General features: G+C 34.4%; 1 protein-coding gene across 1 annotated transcript; it reads right to left on the bottom strand.

Moving 5' to 3' along the window:
• Nucleotides 1–51: 51 nt before the first annotated feature.
• On the bottom strand, nt 52–16,415 carry LOC103972763 (chaperone protein dnaJ 10). The gene is made up of 10 exons (XM_009387113.3): nt 16,261–16,415; nt 15,671–15,776; nt 13,334–13,393; nt 10,998–11,080; nt 10,627–10,792; nt 5,636–5,765; nt 4,834–4,992; nt 4,572–4,738; nt 4,347–4,427; nt 52–344 (listed from the first exon to the last, which is right to left on the bottom strand). Exons 2-10 carry the CDS (start codon nt 15,755–15,757, stop codon nt 276–278), a joined length of 1,002 nt encoding a protein of 333 aa, XP_009385388.1. The 5' UTR covers nt 15,758–15,776; nt 16,261–16,415; the 3' UTR covers nt 52–275.
• Between the last annotated feature and the right edge of the window lie 1,250 nt (nt 16,416–17,665).

Raw genomic sequence — 17,665 nt, forward strand, 5'->3', positions numbered from 1 at the left:
TAATTATATCTCTATATTCTTGAAACATTCAACAAGGGAATAAAAAAGAAATGCTGAGAAGAGATAAACTCATGGTACATTACCCATAGATCACACAAATCCTTTTACAAAAAATATGATTAACTTGAGTAAGAATGACTTGGTAACACCCATCAAACCTCCTCCCGGTACATGGAAGGAGTCAAGATGAATATACTCCATAATTTATCTTTCTAACATGAGTGTCCTTCACCATCAACATCAACGTGGGAAATATGATACAAGGCTACTACTACTCATGGCACGGCTCCGGTGCCATTCTCCACACGAAGACTGTTCTCTCTTCTATAAATTGCTTTAGCACCCTGCGCAAAAGGAAATATCACATTTAGACGACATGAGCATGATAACTGCAACACTCACTGCAATGTTCTGCTCATCTACTTGATCAAATCCATATTGATTATGGGACAGTTCAGAATAGTGAAGTTAATAGATAGAGTGAACTAAGAAGTTTCTTGTAGCATATCTGAACAAGTATCCTGTCACCATGCCATAGTCAAGGCAAATTCTAACAAAGATAACTGCCACAGTCACTACAACTTCTGCTTAATATTGACTTACAAGAATGAAGTTAATATATTACACGAAAAGTCTCATGTTAACATATTTGAACAAGTAACAAGTAAAAGCAAATTCTAACATAAACTGAATGACCACAGCTGCAACGTGTGCTTAATATTGATTCTAGAGCAGACTTACAACAGTGAAGTTAATATATTGCATGAAAGGTTTCATGTTAACATATTTGAACAAGTATCCTATCACCATGCCATAAGAAAAAGCAAATTCTAACATAAACTGAATGACCACAGCTGCAACGTCTGCTTATTATTGATTCTAGAGCAGACTTACAAGAGTGAAGTTGATATATTGCATGAAAGGTTTCATGTTAACATATTTGAACAAGTATCAAGTAAAAGCAAATTCTAACATAAACTGAATGACCACAGCTGCAACGTGTGCTTAATATTGATTCTAGAGCAGACTTACAACAGTGAAGTTAATATATTGCATGAAAGGTTTCATGTTAACTTATTTGAACAAGTATCCTATCACCATGCCATAAGAAAAAGCAAATTCTAACATAAACTGAATGACCACAGCTGCAACGTCTGCTTATTATTGATTCTAGAGCAGACTTACAAGAGTGAAGTTAATATGTTGCATGAAAGGTTTCATGTTAACATATTTGAACAAGTATCAAGTAAAAGCAAATTCTAACATAAACTGAATGACCACAGCTGCAACGTGTGCTTAATATTGATTCTAGAGCAGACTTACAACAGTGAAGTTAATATATTGCATGAAAGGTTTCATGTTAACATATTTGAACAAGTATCCTATCACCATGCCATAAGAAAAAGCAAATTCTAAGAAAAAGCAAATTCTAACATAAACTGAATGACCACAGCTGCAACGTCTGCTTATTATTGATTCTAGAGCAGACTTACAAGAGTGAAGTTAATATATTGCATGAAAGGTTTCATGTTAACATATTTGAACAAGTATCAAGTAAAAGCAAATTCTAACATAAACTGAATGACCACAGCTGCAACGTCTGCCTATTATTGATTCTAGAGCAGACTTACAAGAGTGAAGTTAATATATTGCATGAAAGGTTTCATGTTAACATATTTGAACAAGTATCAAGTAAAAGCAAATTCTAACATAAACTGAATGACCACAGCTGCAACGTCTGCTTAATATTGATTCTAGAGCAGACTTACAAGAATGAAGTTAATATATTGCATGAAAGGTTTCATGTTAACATAGTTGAACAAGTATCCTATCACCATGCCATAAGTGAAAGCAAATTCTAACGTAAACTGAATGACCACAGCTGCAACGTCTGCTTAATATTAATTCTAGAGCAGACTTACAACAGTGAAGTAAATATATTGCATGAAAGGTTTCATGTTAACATATTTGAACAAGTATCAAGTAAAAGCAAATTCTAACATAAACTGAATGACCACAGCTGCAACGTCTGCTTAATATTGATTCTAGAGCAGACTTACAAGAGTGAAGTTAATATATTGCATGAAAGGTTTCATGTTAACATATTTGAACAAGTATCCTATTACCATGTCATAAGTAAAAGCAAATTCTAACGTAAACTGAATGACCACAGCTGCAACGTCTGCTTAATATTAATTCTAGAGCAGACTTACAACAGTGAAGTTAATATATTGCATGAAAGGTTTCATGTTAACATATTTGAACAAGTATCAAGTAAAAGCAAATTCTAACATAAACTGAATGACCACAGCTGCAACGTCTGCTTAATATTGATTCTAGAGCAGACTTACAAGAGTGAAGTTAATATATTGCATGAAAGGTTTCATGTTAACATAGTTGAACAAGTGTCCTATCACCATGCCATAAGTAAAAGCAAATTCTAACATAAACTGAATGACCACAGCTGCAACGTCTGCTTAATATTGATTCTAGAGCAGACTTACAACAGTGAAGTTAATATATTGCATGAAAGGTTTCATGTTAACATAGTTGAACAAGTATCCTATCACCATGCCATAAGTAAAAACAAATTCTAACATAAACTGAATGACCACAGCTGCAACGTCTGCTTAATATTGATTATAGAGCAGACTTACAAGAGTGAAGTTAATATATTGCATGAAAGGTTTCATGTTAACATATTTGAACAAGTATCCTATCACCATGCCATAAGTAAAAGCAAATTCTAACGTAAACTGAATGACCACAGCTGCAACGTCTGCTTAATATTAATTCTATAGCAGACTTACAACAGTGAACTTAATATATTGCATGAAAGGTTTCATGTTAACATATTTGAACAAGTATCAAGTAAAAGCAAATTCTAACATAAACTGAATGACCACAGCTGCAACGTCTGCTTAATATTGATTCTAGAGCAGACTTACAAGAGTGAAGTTAATATATTGCATGAAAGGTTTCATGTTAACATAGTTGAACAAGTATCCTATCACCATGCCATAAGTAAAAGCAAATTCTAACGTAAACTGAATGACCACAGCTGCAACGTCTGCTTAATATTAATCCTAGAGCAGACTTACAACAGTGAAGTTAATATATTGCATGAAAGGTTTCATGTTAACATATTTGAACAAGTATCAGGTAAAAGCAAATTCTAACATAAACTGAATGACCACAGCTGCAACGTCTGCTTAATATTGATTCTAGAGCAGACTTACAAGAGTGAAGTTAATATATTGCATGAAAGGTTTCATGTTAACATAGTTGAACAAGTATCCTATCACCATGCCATAAGTAAAAGCAAATTCTAACATAAACTGAATGACCACAGCTGCAACGTCTGCTTAATATTGATTCTAGAGCAGACTTACAAGAGTGAAGTTAATATATTGCATGAAAGGTTTCATGTTAACATATTTGAACAAGTATCCTATCACCATGCCATAAGTAAAAGCAAATTCTAACATAAACTGAATGACCACAGCTGCATATGGAAGACTATTTTGAATGAAAAAAATTTAACACAATTTTGCTAATAAAACTTGCAATGTAAGATAAAGCCACTTTAATTTACTGGCTGTTGTGTGACTATGAAAGAAGGGCAATTTCCATAGAGAACTCTCAGGTTTTGTGCTTTTACTTGTCAGCATCCCTTTTCGAACGGATGATCTTGTCCTATACTGGTCTGTGCCCTCCCTGTCCTCTTCAACTTCCGCCATTCCCATATCTCCATCTTTCCCGTCAATGCCACCAGCCCCACCCCCAGCCTCCCCCTTTTTCCTCCACTGCTCCGGCCCATTCGCTCTTCTCCTTGTTTATTGATGATCTTGACATCTCCCTGGGTGACAACCTCTCATCACCTAGAGCTTCCTCTTCGGCCCTTGCCTCCCCCTATGCCAATGATTGACTCCTTCCTTGGGACAATCCCATCGTTGCTGGTGAGGCCAGCGATATCAATGGAGAGGATGAGGTGGATGTAGTGGAAGGCAGAGACAGTAGCGAGGGCATGAGCTAGTTCAGGGGCAAAAATGGTATTAAAAAAGGGGGGATGTTTCCAGATAAATTATTGAGAAAAGGGTCCTTTTTAGGGCAAGTCACCACCTATTAAAGAACGCTGTTATAGAAAATATGAAGGTCATAAAAAGCATTAATCATCTAGAGAAAACAAAATTATATGCACGTAAGATATTTATGATTCAAAATACTACTAATTTCCATCTATTACTTTCAGACTCATCAAAATGTAACCATCTAATTGAGCTGTGTCCAGAAAGGCAGAAACCAGCTTGACAAAAATGAGGTTTTCATCTAAATATTTCACTTACTTGAAAAATTGTTCCCAACTTCTTCAATGCTTTTGCACGTAACTTCAACACATCCTTGGAAACACTATTATCTCTCAGAACCTGAACTCAACCCGAAATCTAAATTTAGTTGGTGGAAAATTCTAAATCACAATAAGGATCTTTAAATACATTGTTGACACTGCCATCATAGTAATTCTATGCAATGCAACATGTTGCACAAAGAAATGATGCAGTGAAGCTTACTGCTTGGCAAACATGTAAGAGGGTTGATTCTATGTCGAGCACATTTATCTTCCACAAAGAGTTGAGCATTGCATCCTTTTTCTCTTCAAAGTGCTTCATGATGTCCTCATCTCCACCCACTTCAAGCTTTTGCATCCCTCCCTGAAGCTGTATCAATGCGACTGCACCTAAATTATCATACAATTTAGAGTGTTAAACCAAAGCCTAATGATGAAAGCACACGAAAAAATAGTGAAAATTCACATTAAAGGCACCTAAATACCTGATGCTGCATTAACTTGTGATTTTATGTGGTGACCCTTATTGCGCACCCACTCAGCTATAAATGGCATGCCCATGTATCTCTTGCTCTTTCCGATCTCTCGTGCAGCTTGTCTGGCATATATATACCCAATAGTGTGGAGCATAGCCTCCCCAAAAGCTGAAAATAAGCGAGGAAAAGGAGCAATTCTCAATGAAATATCATTTACAAGTACAAAAGATGCCTAATATGTATGGAATGAGTGCAAACTTTAATACATTCCACACAGTGCACACACATTCTGAATAACATACTCTTATCTCAAATATTGTGAGAAATGTACCACATATGCATTATAAGAGAGAGAGAGAGAGAGAGAGAGAGAGAGGTCTTTTGTGAAAGAAAATTATAATGAAGAGATTTAATTGTTGGGTGATTGCCTGCCTAAATGGCAGCCTAGAACCTGGGTGATGGATAATGCTGCATCTTTGCTGTAATATTTTTATTCTAAATGCTAACCTTGAATCTAGTAAAATGTTAGTGCATTGGGAAATTTAATATTTTAGAGAACTATAGGTGAAGAAACCAGGAACTGTGATAATATTACTATCAGAAGAACAAAAGAAGAAAAGATCCCTTTCTATGATATCAATATCTTCGACATGGTTCCTAATCCCTTCTCTACTTTGCCAGGTTATTTTGCCCCTTCATCTTGGTTAAGTATTTTCTGTTTACGATACTCTTCCATCTGAATTTTATGTCACAAGAACAACACGGAAAGAAATGAAACAAATGGGAGGAGAGAAGCTGCCAAGCATTTTACCAGCTTGAGATAGACGACTAGCTTCAGTGTTTGCCCAATTTACAAACTCTTCAATTTGCCCAGAAACATATAGATGCAGGTGATCTTTCAGAATTTCGACTAGTTTCTGTTCCCTTTCTTTCTGTAACTCCTGCACTTGGAGATCAAAAGTTACTGTTGTATATGTCTATAAAATAAGCACAGCTCATTAATAATGGAAGCTACATATGGTGTCTATGACATGACTGTATTTCATGAACATTCTCATATTATTTATACTAGAAAATGTAGAATATTTCATCTTCATTACAAGAGTACTATATGCTTACATGATTTCTGATTCATATTGCTTAGATAAAGAAGCACAAAATGAACACGCCAAGTGTTCATTACGAATAACATGAAAGATGGTGGTACAACATGTGTATCAGTAAAATGATGGTGGTGCAATAACATGAAAGATGGAACTATTAAGAAAAGTGTAGCAGTAAATGTTTAACTAACAAACAGCAGCAATACTAATGTGAGAGGGAATCAGATCCAAACAAAAATGAGCTCAGATGAGAAAATTAAAGATTTAAGAATGGCACATGAGGTAATAAAATTAGACAGGTTTTTTTGCATGTATTAACGGGTGTTTCAAGTCAAGCAAAGCTGTAGCTGTTGATACAAGGAAGCTGTTTTAGTTATTCCTTTTACATTGGTGTTTTGCAATTTTGTTTTGTTTTTGATAATTTAACAAAGTTTAAGTCTGTCTGAACTTAAGTCAAGATCAGGAACAAATCATTGCACTAGAGACTCCTTTCTTCTATCCCTTTATATAGCACCCTCACTTTCTAATATATCTCTGTTTTCCTTTCCCTATTTTCTCATTACTTTTCAAATTCTGTTCTTGCTTCTATTAATTCTGCACTAGCTAAGATTAAAAGCAAAATTGTCACGAGGTTGGTTGGTCATGGAAATCCCATGGTATCATTAGCACATTGTGTAAATTTAGTCATAATTTATGATGAGATGATTTTTTTTTTTTTCACTTTAAAACTGGCTTGAGGACCTAATATCAACTAAATTCAACCTTAAAAGTACAAAGGCTACGTTTGAAAACATATTTGTATTTTTAATGGACATTCGGAGAACAGAATTTGAGTGAATGTGCAGTTGTAAAATACTTTGAGTGTTTGGTAAACAATAGATAAAAACTGCATATTAAAAATGTATTGACGTAAGTGCTGTTTGGTAAAATTATATTTCAAAAGTCCATTGAATATTTTGATAAATTTACCCCTCTAATATTTTTAATATTTATCTTAAAATGAATATATTTTTATTTAAATTAATAAGTAACTAAATATATCTATATTCTTATAAAAATTTTGTATAGCCTAAATATATAATAAATAAAAAATATAATCATATAAATAAATATAAAATAACCCTTAAAAAATTAAATATAATTTCATCTTATAGAAATATATATAATGTTAGTTTTTCACTAAATCATTTTGACAATCTTATAATTTAAAATAAAGTCATAGGGTATTTTCATAATTTAAAAAATTATACTAGGTTATTAGCATCCTACAAACTCTAAAATGTTAATGCTATCCTCAGGTAGTATCAACATTTTAAGTATTTCTAATATAGCATCCAGGCCAAATGCGATTTAAAAAAAAATTACCAAACACCAATTCACATTTGAAATGTGTATTGAGCCTTCAGTGCACATTTCAAATGTGTTTTCAAATGCACCCTAAGATAAGTGAACTAATATGAAGTTTTGCAGCAATGATATCGATAACGTGAGTATTTATATGAAGTAGTATTATATAGAAATGAAATGCATGATGTGGGGAAGACAAGACATAAACACAAACTTTTGACAAGATAGTCTTAGGGACGCTTGAACAGATGTAAAATGGTGGGCTTGATATTAAGAATAAACTTTTGCAGTGTTCACACGAACCAGGGAATGGTCATTGAATTTAGCCTTGTAAATAAATGGAGACAATAAATAAAAATAAAATCATATGAATAAAAATTAGTGGAGCAAAAGTCAGACAACAAGAATAAAATGTGATTATACTAACTGAGAAATAGAAACTGATAAAAAGAAATAAGATGAGAGAGAGAGAGGATTAAGGACTTGAAAGAAAATATTTCATTAATTCATCAAACATCATGCCAAAGTTATTTAATCTACATGAGATATCTATTTGATTAAACTACAGCTCTTTAGTGTCAAATAGTAAGTTTATTGCTGACTAATTTACTACCCTGTTATGCATGAAGCATGGTCAAGTACAAGACATGATACTTCAATGCCAACATAAAATTTGGAAAAATTTAGACAATCTATGATCATGATATATAAAACAATCAGAGATATGCATAGTCACAAAATACTTCAAAAGCATGGTTGAGACATTAAGAAGTTAGTCAAAATTTCAAATTACATACAAGCCTCCAAGCCCAATAATGTTAACGTTTATATTCATATTATGTGATGTGTCCTACATATATATGATACGTAATACAAGAGTCTCAAAATGTTTTGAAGCAATGATTGAAGAACCACAAAATTTTTCGCAAAGTCATCTGGCTTCTGAGTTTGTTGCTTCATATCCACCTCACACTGCCTGTTTACTGGTTTGCCAAGATTTGACATGTGGGGTTGGGAGAAAAGGAGAGAACACTGGAGGAATCAGGCTAGTGTTGATCATTTCTTTCTGCCAGATTTATTCTTCAATTGTCCCCTTTTACCTTTTCTCTTTTAGGATTTCAGTGGCACCCCTTTTTTCTGAATGCCGATTGTTCCATGTTGGTGTCCATCATCCAACGTGGAGAATGGCATGGGGATGACATGCGTTTTGTATTATTTATTCTTCTTTGGCAGAATTGAAAGCTCTTTCGGATTCTCTTAGATAATATTCTAGATCAACGACTATAGAAAGTAACTGGGGGATATTCAACTTTGCACAACTTTACTAGAACAACGGGACTAGACATAACTACAAACAAACACCCAGAAAATGAAAATAATGACCAAACCTCTATTTGAACTTTAGATCTAAGAATGACTTGGTTTTTATAAACCTAATTCTATTGCATCAAATCATATAGTCATCCTTGCAATAGTTTAGTACATATCGGACATTGCATAGTGGTGATCAAACTAGTTGAAGAAGAAATTTGATTCTCCATCAGAAAAGTATAGGAATCTAGAAAATCTATATTAAATATAATACAGATAATAGATTCAATTTAGCTTTTGATCACACACATGCCATATCCACTTAATCAGTGACAAGGGACCTTTGATCACATTCCATAGCATCTTATCACTTTCTCCTAAATTGATAGAATTTTCTACAACCTCAAGACTTTTTAAGTATCTTTCCAGTTGGGATTTTGAATTCAATCCTTAAGAATGGTTCTTCCAAATTTGAATGCCTGAGTTTCTTCTATATTTTTGGCTTTCACCATGTAGTAAGGTTCTGACCTGTGCTTTGTAGCATAATTAATTTCATCTCATAACATTACCCATCACTTTTATGCCAACTATTTTGTTTGTGAGCTCTCAATATCTCACTACACTTTAGACTTGTTAAGAAAATTTCCCAACAGGACCACTCTTTTGTACTAAATGTCAATGAAATCTCACTATAATCTCATGATCCAGAAACCAGACAGTAGGGTCAGGACCAAAAAAAACAAAGAAACACAAAAAACTGCATAACGATAATGTGACATTAGCCTACCATTAAGTTGTTACCATTGAAAAAAAACTGATTAGATTAGTAGAAAATAAGAAAAGCGGAAACATATAAGAGGTAGAAGATAATACATTAGAAAGCAGAGAAAGAGAAGGGAATAAAATACTTCCAGCCATAAAAGCTTGTACAAGTTGTGTTCAATCCCAATGGAACACCAACAGCAAATCTAGCTGAATGTGAGTTGCCTGAAACTATGATTCATAAGTTCAAAGGCTGATGCCGTAACAGTTTTACCGAAATGCACTTCAATTTTTTAAAGAAATTTGAGATCTCATTAGTCTCGTGTACGTAAGTTTTCAAGGATGAAAAAAGGCATCTATAGGAAAGATCATCTAGCAGAAATTCTTTAGCAAACAAAAACAAGACAGACTGGAACATAGGTGCCCCTAAACTTTTTTAAAAAATCTTGGCTCAATTTTGATATGACGGGAACCTAGACCCAAATTTGACTAAAACCATACCTAGCCTATCCCTCAGACATCACCTTCGCAGCACAAAAGGTTTCGAGGTTTGTCTCTGGTAATAGAGGCATGATAGTAGGCACCATTTTCATTAGGAAAATATTTTAATGATGTTTTAGCATATACTTATAGCTCTCTGGCAGAGAATATAGTAAAAGCAAGGATCACATAGATATTATGGTTGACTTGATGACATTGTTTCCATGAAAATCCAACGATAGTCCTCACTCCTCAGTCCTCACATACTTATGCAAATTTTTATGAGCATAATCAAATCAGATTTTTGAGGTTAAAAAAATTATGAAAATACTTCAACAAGAAGATTTTATTGAAAACATTCAGAGACATCAGCAATGTAATAAATATTTCTTGGTTTCAACTTTCAACCCTGCAAAATGCCATGAATAAATGATAAAATAATATATGAAAAGAGAATCATAGCACTAGATAAGTCACAAGTTTGTTAGATAAAATGCCAACACTAATCACTCAGGTACTATCTATATCAGTTGGCTGACACAGGATTATAAGATATGGTTCTATAATTATTATACAAAAAGGTCACGGTGCAAAAGAACAGACAGTTGAACAGAACCATGGAGTGTAAGAAATTTTCTTCACAAACTTCACAGCATTAATCTTTATCTTTTTAACATAATAAGTTACAGAAGCTAAATACCATTTAGTTAATAATCAGTAACTATGATCAGCCAGAAAAATAATGAATTCTCACAATTATACCAAAACGAATGTAACATCTTTCATTATTGTTAGATACCTTAATTTTCTCTTGCACTCTTTGTTTCCGAATTTCTGGAACCTGTGATTCTTCTTCAATTTCTACGGAAGCTATGGTTGCTAAGGCTAGTTGTCCAACATAATCTTCAAAGAAGTCACTTCCAAAAAGCATCCCAAAGACAGTAGCAGGATCTATCATGGAATCCCTGAAAAACAAAAGGTACAGCCACATGAATATAATGACTAAACAATGTTTATTATAATAAATATCAACTCAGGTAAATTAGGGATGCCTAATTTATTTCTGAGATATATTTTTAATAAACTTGAAACTAGGATCAATTTGCAGACTTGTATTCCACACAGCTACATTGTAGAACAATTTAACATGTTTTTCTTTTATAGACTTACTGGGGAACACCTTCCTTTCCATGCTTATCATATTCTTCACGTTTTGCAGGATCACTCAAGACTTGATAAGCCTCGCCAAGTACCTTTAAATTGAAAATTATAAGAGTCAGTAATAATTTGACAATACACCTTGGAGATCAATATAATCATATCAATTTTTATTTGCAAACAAGTTTGACTAATTTCTGTTGGACTGAATATTTTGGTGGAAGTTTGCTTTCTTGCCTCATTAACTTATTTATGCTGTTGAGATAATCAACACCATAAGAACAAAGTCTGTCATTTCCATTTTAGGGTATTCCATGATTGCTAATCATGAGGTTGCATTGTATGCAAAATGGTAGAGCTGTTCACATGTCACCAAATCTTTCTGGTAATCTAAGCAAGTCCTTGTTTTGCCTAAATTTGGCTTTGTGTAACAAACATTGATGAAATGGGCTTCAATGTCATGAAGACAAATCACAGCCTTGGTAGAGCATTTTCTATAGTTAAAGCTAATGTCATTTGCTTAAACTATCAAACTTGGGGAACTAATAGAGATATAAAATATAGGCATGATTATAAATAAAATAGAGACTCTTGTAAATATTTTATCCACGTCAAAAGTCAAGATTACATGCATGCTAAGTAAAAGCCACAATGATAAAACAGTGTGTTGATACATGATAGAGATAGACTCAAGGACACTAATTAGATGTGACTGACAGATATCATATACGCTATTGCTGCTAATTTAATTTAATTACCATATAAAATAACAATGATGAAAAGGTGATTAAAAAATATGCAAGCCTTTTAGAAGGCACCAAACAGTCACTACTTCCTGTAATCAAATACTTTTGTAATGTAGCAAATCCTTATTTGAATTCTCTCATGGTAGGATGTTAAATTAGACTATTTTAGTTTAGAAAAAGTAACCTCTTATCAAACTAAATAGCAGCAACAGACAGGATTAATCAGAAATAGTAGCTATATATTGCTTCTAAGTTGGAGAAGCTAGTCAACAAACCCTACAGTTGCATTGCCCCAACAGAGCTCGATGGCCCAAAAAAACAAACAAAAATCACATAGACAGCCCTTCTAATTTATGAACATTCATCACCATAGAGGATACTTATGCCTCACAGCCCACTTCATTCATGAAGATTGGATGCAATAAGAAAGAAACTCCATTGTCTGTTTATGCCCCACTACATAGTGATATAATATTATGTGAAGAAAATATTTGTTTAACTAATTGAATGAGCAATGCTTTTGCGAATGAATGTCTGCTTATGCCAAACTAACAGCCCACTTAACTAAAAGACAATTGTGCTGAATCACTGTGGATGATGCATTTGCAAATGATGTCTTTGTTGATATGTTGAAAATTCAGCTTAACTCGAAAAAACATTTTTTAGAGGTTCACAAGCAAGAAAGAAAAAGTTTCTCTAGATGGTAATGAAATATTCTGTTACACAGGGTTCTCTAGAAAGAAATATTTTTAGCGGAAGATGGTCCCCAAGAGACAGAGATGCTTCAAAGTGCAACCTTCAGGTTTTACCATTGTCTTTCCCTTAATTTAGTCCTTATGATGAATAGTGTGCAATATTAGAATTTAGAACTGCAAGTTTTAGTGTATTTCTATGATGTCACTTTGGAATTTGTAAAAACAAGTATCCAAAGCAAACTAGAAAGTTGTCAGTCCCTTATACTTTCATAGATTAATTTGCAATGGAATTGGATGGTTTATTAGGAGGATGGCAAATCAAATAAGTTCCTGCAATGCACCCAAATGGAACATACATAATGTAGTTAATAATGAACCAATCTCCAAAATACTTCAATGAAAAATCCTATCAATCAACTGGACCAGAACATAGGTTTAAAGCTCAGATTTTACTGTTCTAACTAAAGAAACCATATTAAACACAGCTGGCAATAAAGACACTTGCATTTGTCTAATAAGGTATATATTATCTAAAGCATGGTATGCAGTACCGAATGGTATTGCCCGGTACGGGCGGTATGTACCGGTCCGACGGCATACTGGTACGCGGACCGTCCAGTACCGCTACAATGCTACAGTATTACACTATAACAGTGTTACAGTGCTACAGTACTATACTGTAGCAGTGCTATAGTATGAAGAAAATATATAAAATTGTTCGGTACACCAGGGTGTACCGCTCGGTACGTCCTGGTATACCGCTCAGTACACCGGTACCGTACCATACCGAGCCAACCTCGAAACACCGGTACGGTACGGTATTGCACACCTTGATCTAAAGTATGTAATCAATCAAGACCAATTGCAGTTCTAATATGTCCAGGACCATCAAGATAGCATCAAGCACCTGGAAGTTACGAGCAGCTTGTGGATCTCCAAGATTCTTATCTGGGTGCACCACCCGTGCCTACATAAGGAATGGACAAAAATGAGCAAATCTCAACAATCACATCAATACTCGTATTTTGAAATTAATTAAATCAGAGAAAAACAAATATCTAGAGTTTTGGGAAAGATCCAGCAATTCAAAATTTACAATACAAAATATATCTAAGAAAAGTAATCTTAAAGTTAGAATATCCAAATAAAAAGGCATGAAAAATTGTTTTAGCTTATTATGGGGTTACACCATGAATGAGACTCAATATTGAGAGAAGATACCATGATTATATATGTGGGTGACAATTGGACATATTACTATGATCTTTTGATGTTGATCGAAACTTCGGACCTAGGAGCCTCCCAATCCATGCTTCTTGCAGCTTCAGGCATACAACACACCCGTATCCCTTTGAAACCAAAGTTTTCAACTATTTGTCAGTTTGGATATAATGGACAAGGGGCAGATGGAGTATCGTTGCATCATAAGTTAACTCGTTATCTGGTTCATATGTTGATCTTGAAAATGTACACGCCTGATCTTTTAAGTACCATTCATTTAAGTTTATTTGAAGTAGAGAATGAATGCAGTACATAGAAGAGAAGGTCAAAATCTTAGAAGGAAAAAGAACAAGTCCTGGGGACTGAGTTACATCTTCTTTTTAAAATGTTATGGACTATGGCGACATCACTCTTCAAAGAAGCAAACAGAGAAGAATAAATTTATTCTAGCAATATCATATGCAAAATTAAAGGGAAAAACGTTTCCTCAAAGGGGAAGACTGTTTGGTGCATCAATTTTTGGCCTTTTATTCTAGAACACACAAGAAATTTATTAGTGCTTATGAGACTAGTACTCAAAATGTAAGTTGCAGACAAATGTGTGATCAGTATTCAAAATAAATATTATTGAAAGTCATTCAGTACATGACTTGTCATCAGCTTTATAAGACTAGCATTCAAAATGAATACTATCTAAAGCCATGCCCAAAATAGCAACACATGGCTAGAACAATATTTGGCTTAGCCATCTAGTGGCACTGCATGTAACATGCCATGCTAGAAAGTCATTAACATGCCCCTGTGTCATGAAATGATGATCCTCATGGCGATCTACACCCTTGTAATTAGAACTGACATTATTCTACAGCCATTGAAAAGCACTAGCAGGCATGGTACAAAGGTGCAAACACATATTGTCTATTACACAAATGGACCTTAGATTCCTCACTCTAGAAAATTGGAACCAGTTCTAAAATATTACGGGATGAAACAAATAGATATATACTAGAAAAATTACCAAGAAAATAAAAACTATAGAAAATAATACGTGTGAAGACCATTCATTATAGATTGGTCAAAATAATCAAAACTAAAGAACAAAGTATGATCAAGTAGAGAATGATTGATATTGGGTTTATTCTTCTAGTTCTAGGTAGTCTTACGCAAATGTAGGATGATTCAATAACTATATAAATGAATACAATGCTTATTTACGCTGCTAAAGTGTATCGTGGCCCAATGACCCTTAGTGGCAGATAGGTAAATTGTAGTCTTGGGATAAAAACGTAAGATCAATAAAGAACATAATAAGAAAGCCAGTTTTGTTTTACATGTTATGTGATATATGAACAAAAAAGTATCATAAGAAATTAGCAATATTAGATAAGAAAAAAAAAACTATAACTCAAGAACATATGGAGTGTTTGAAAACAAAAAATACATGGCTAAGAAAAACAGCTTTTTGGATGATCAAATCAGCACCTATTTCACATACAAGGGGAATAAATCCAGACTAGCGTTAGATTAAGAGAACAATCAGAAAGAATTTGCATATTGTAGAGGGCAAAAACAACAATGAAGTTAAAGATAGTTTTTATGGACCTTTTATACTCTTTTATATGTAAATAATAATCAAGTAGGAGAAGATTGATGAAAATATAAAAGAAAAATGGAGCTCGGATGAGCAAGAGACAGCTTTTCTTATTAATTATTTATATTTCTTCTTAGATTGGGCAGAAATAACTTGCAAATCAATTACCAAATTTATAAATAATTGTAGAGTCATTAGATCAATTTGGTTTGGGAGTGCATCCAGCTAACAAATACTTGAAAAAATACACTTTTAATTATTTGGATCATTGCCAATAACTCAGAGACTCTGAAACCTACATTGTTAGAAGTCCTGTGCGCTGGTCCGTTCATTTCTATTTGTTCAGTAATTTCAGAGAATTATGCCAAGGTAGGAAATCCGTGAACAATCAAAACTATGGATCCATATCTTTGCACGGGCCATGATTGTCACCTTTAAGTAATAAGCCTTCTTTATCTCAGCAGCAGATGCATCAACACTGACGCCCAGTATATCATAGTACTCGGTGTCTTTCACCATGACCCTGATTTCAACCTACCTGCAACACAAAGTTCAATCAAACAAATAAAAATATTACATAAAAGGACAACAAGCGAAAGGTCAATCTTTCGAACAAGACATTTGAAGCAAAGTTGAATCTTTCTTCATTTCAAGTCAAATACCAGATAAATCGAAAATAAATCCCATACGCGGATACTAAAATCCAAAAAAAGAAAAAAAAAGATTTTCTTGAGAATGACATGTCAACACCAACGCACTAAAGAGAAATGTAATCAAACTGGAAAATTTCCCACTTGAAACAAGCGACACATCAGATCGATAGCCAAACAGCAAGATCGAAAACAAAACGAAGACCGGGTGTTCTTCCGATAAGAAGTAAAATTGATCTCGTAAAGCTAAAAAGATGGTAAATGAGATATAGTGTTGGATAAATTGTTCTCGAAAACCTGATCAACGAGATCTAGGGTTATCTTGGAGGAAAGGACAAGGCAAAAGATTCGATGAGAAGAACAAGACCGAACCCTTGGTTTTCCGGAGGGAGATCGGGGAAGAGTAACAAGCGAAGGCGTCGGGAAACGGAGGAGCTGCTGCTCCTGCTGAGGCTACAGTGTGATGGGCAAGCAGAGCTTCCACCGCAGAACAGACGCGTTGACACCCGATTCAGCGTGTCCGATATTATAGATAACGACCGTTATATTCGCCTCGAAGCACTCACATGTGATGTACATAACGGGTCAGGATATGACGGCCGTTACATGGTTGTTGTGACGGTCTTTGTACGACGGGAATCAACGGAATAAGATAACGTGCGGAACTTCTGGATTGCACGTGACCAAGGCACGGGTTTGCTGTCTGGGACCCACTGGCGCAGTCCGAGGCTCCGCAGCCATACGTCGATTGCCGACCTTCTCAGTTGCAGCGTGGGACCCGCGCAAATGTCTTCAATTGGTCGGTCCCGATTGAGAAATTTTTTATTAAATTTTTCACAGGAACATCTAATTTTTCTTTAATTATGAAAAGAAAAATTGCATTCATTACTCTTTCAACCTATATATACTTCGTCCCCATCTATATTTGATATTTCTCGAGAATATATATATATATATAAATATATATATATATAAATATATATATATATATATATATATTTATTTATATATTATTTTTAGAAAGATCATTGAGCCAGCCTCAGCCTATGGTTCGACTAATCGACCCACTCAGATTTTATTGGATCGATGTCAGGTCCTAGTTCTAATACTTTGAAACGAGGCCCTTTTCTTTTGTTGATCCTCCTCCTCCTATAAGGGGTTTGCTTAAGAATTTAAGAGATGCCTCAATCAATATTCGAATTCTGCTTCAGGTTTAGATATTCACTTATTAAGACTTAGGCCTAAACGTAGTAAGGTTTATTATGAAGTTGATTTTTATGAAAAAAAGAATAAGAAGAATAGATTAGTTATTCACCTACTAAGTTACACATTTATTCACCTACTAACTATCTCTGAAACCGACCCTTTATCCGATGCTCTATCCGGAGTTGAATCCGATCCGTGTTCCTGTTCTGTATATAGGCTTTCCCCTTTGTTACTACTCTAATAAGGAATAGTTGTAAGATGGTGCACCCGCAATCAAACATTCATGGACGTGGAACAGACGCACCGAGTCTTGTTGCTCGATCCAGTTCTGTTGCTGGTTCAGCTACCTATATGTTTGATTACCTCCTTCTTTATCGCCTCTCTTTGTTTGATTACAGTTACTTAGCGCTTGTTGCTGACGAACTTTCTATTTATGATTCTTTATACTTGACTTTCTGCAGTTGATCCGAGATCTTCTTCTTCTTACATATGATGAAACTTTTATAACGCGTAACAAGTGACTTTTCTAGTGGTTACTTGTTGGGTTTATAGGTGAAGACACTTTTGGGCG

This window comes from Musa acuminata, chromosome BXJ2-11 (assembly GCF_036884655.1).
Source record: "Musa acuminata AAA Group cultivar baxijiao chromosome BXJ2-11, Cavendish_Baxijiao_AAA, whole genome shotgun sequence".
NCBI lineage: Eukaryota > Viridiplantae > Streptophyta > Magnoliopsida > Zingiberales > Musaceae > Musa > Musa acuminata.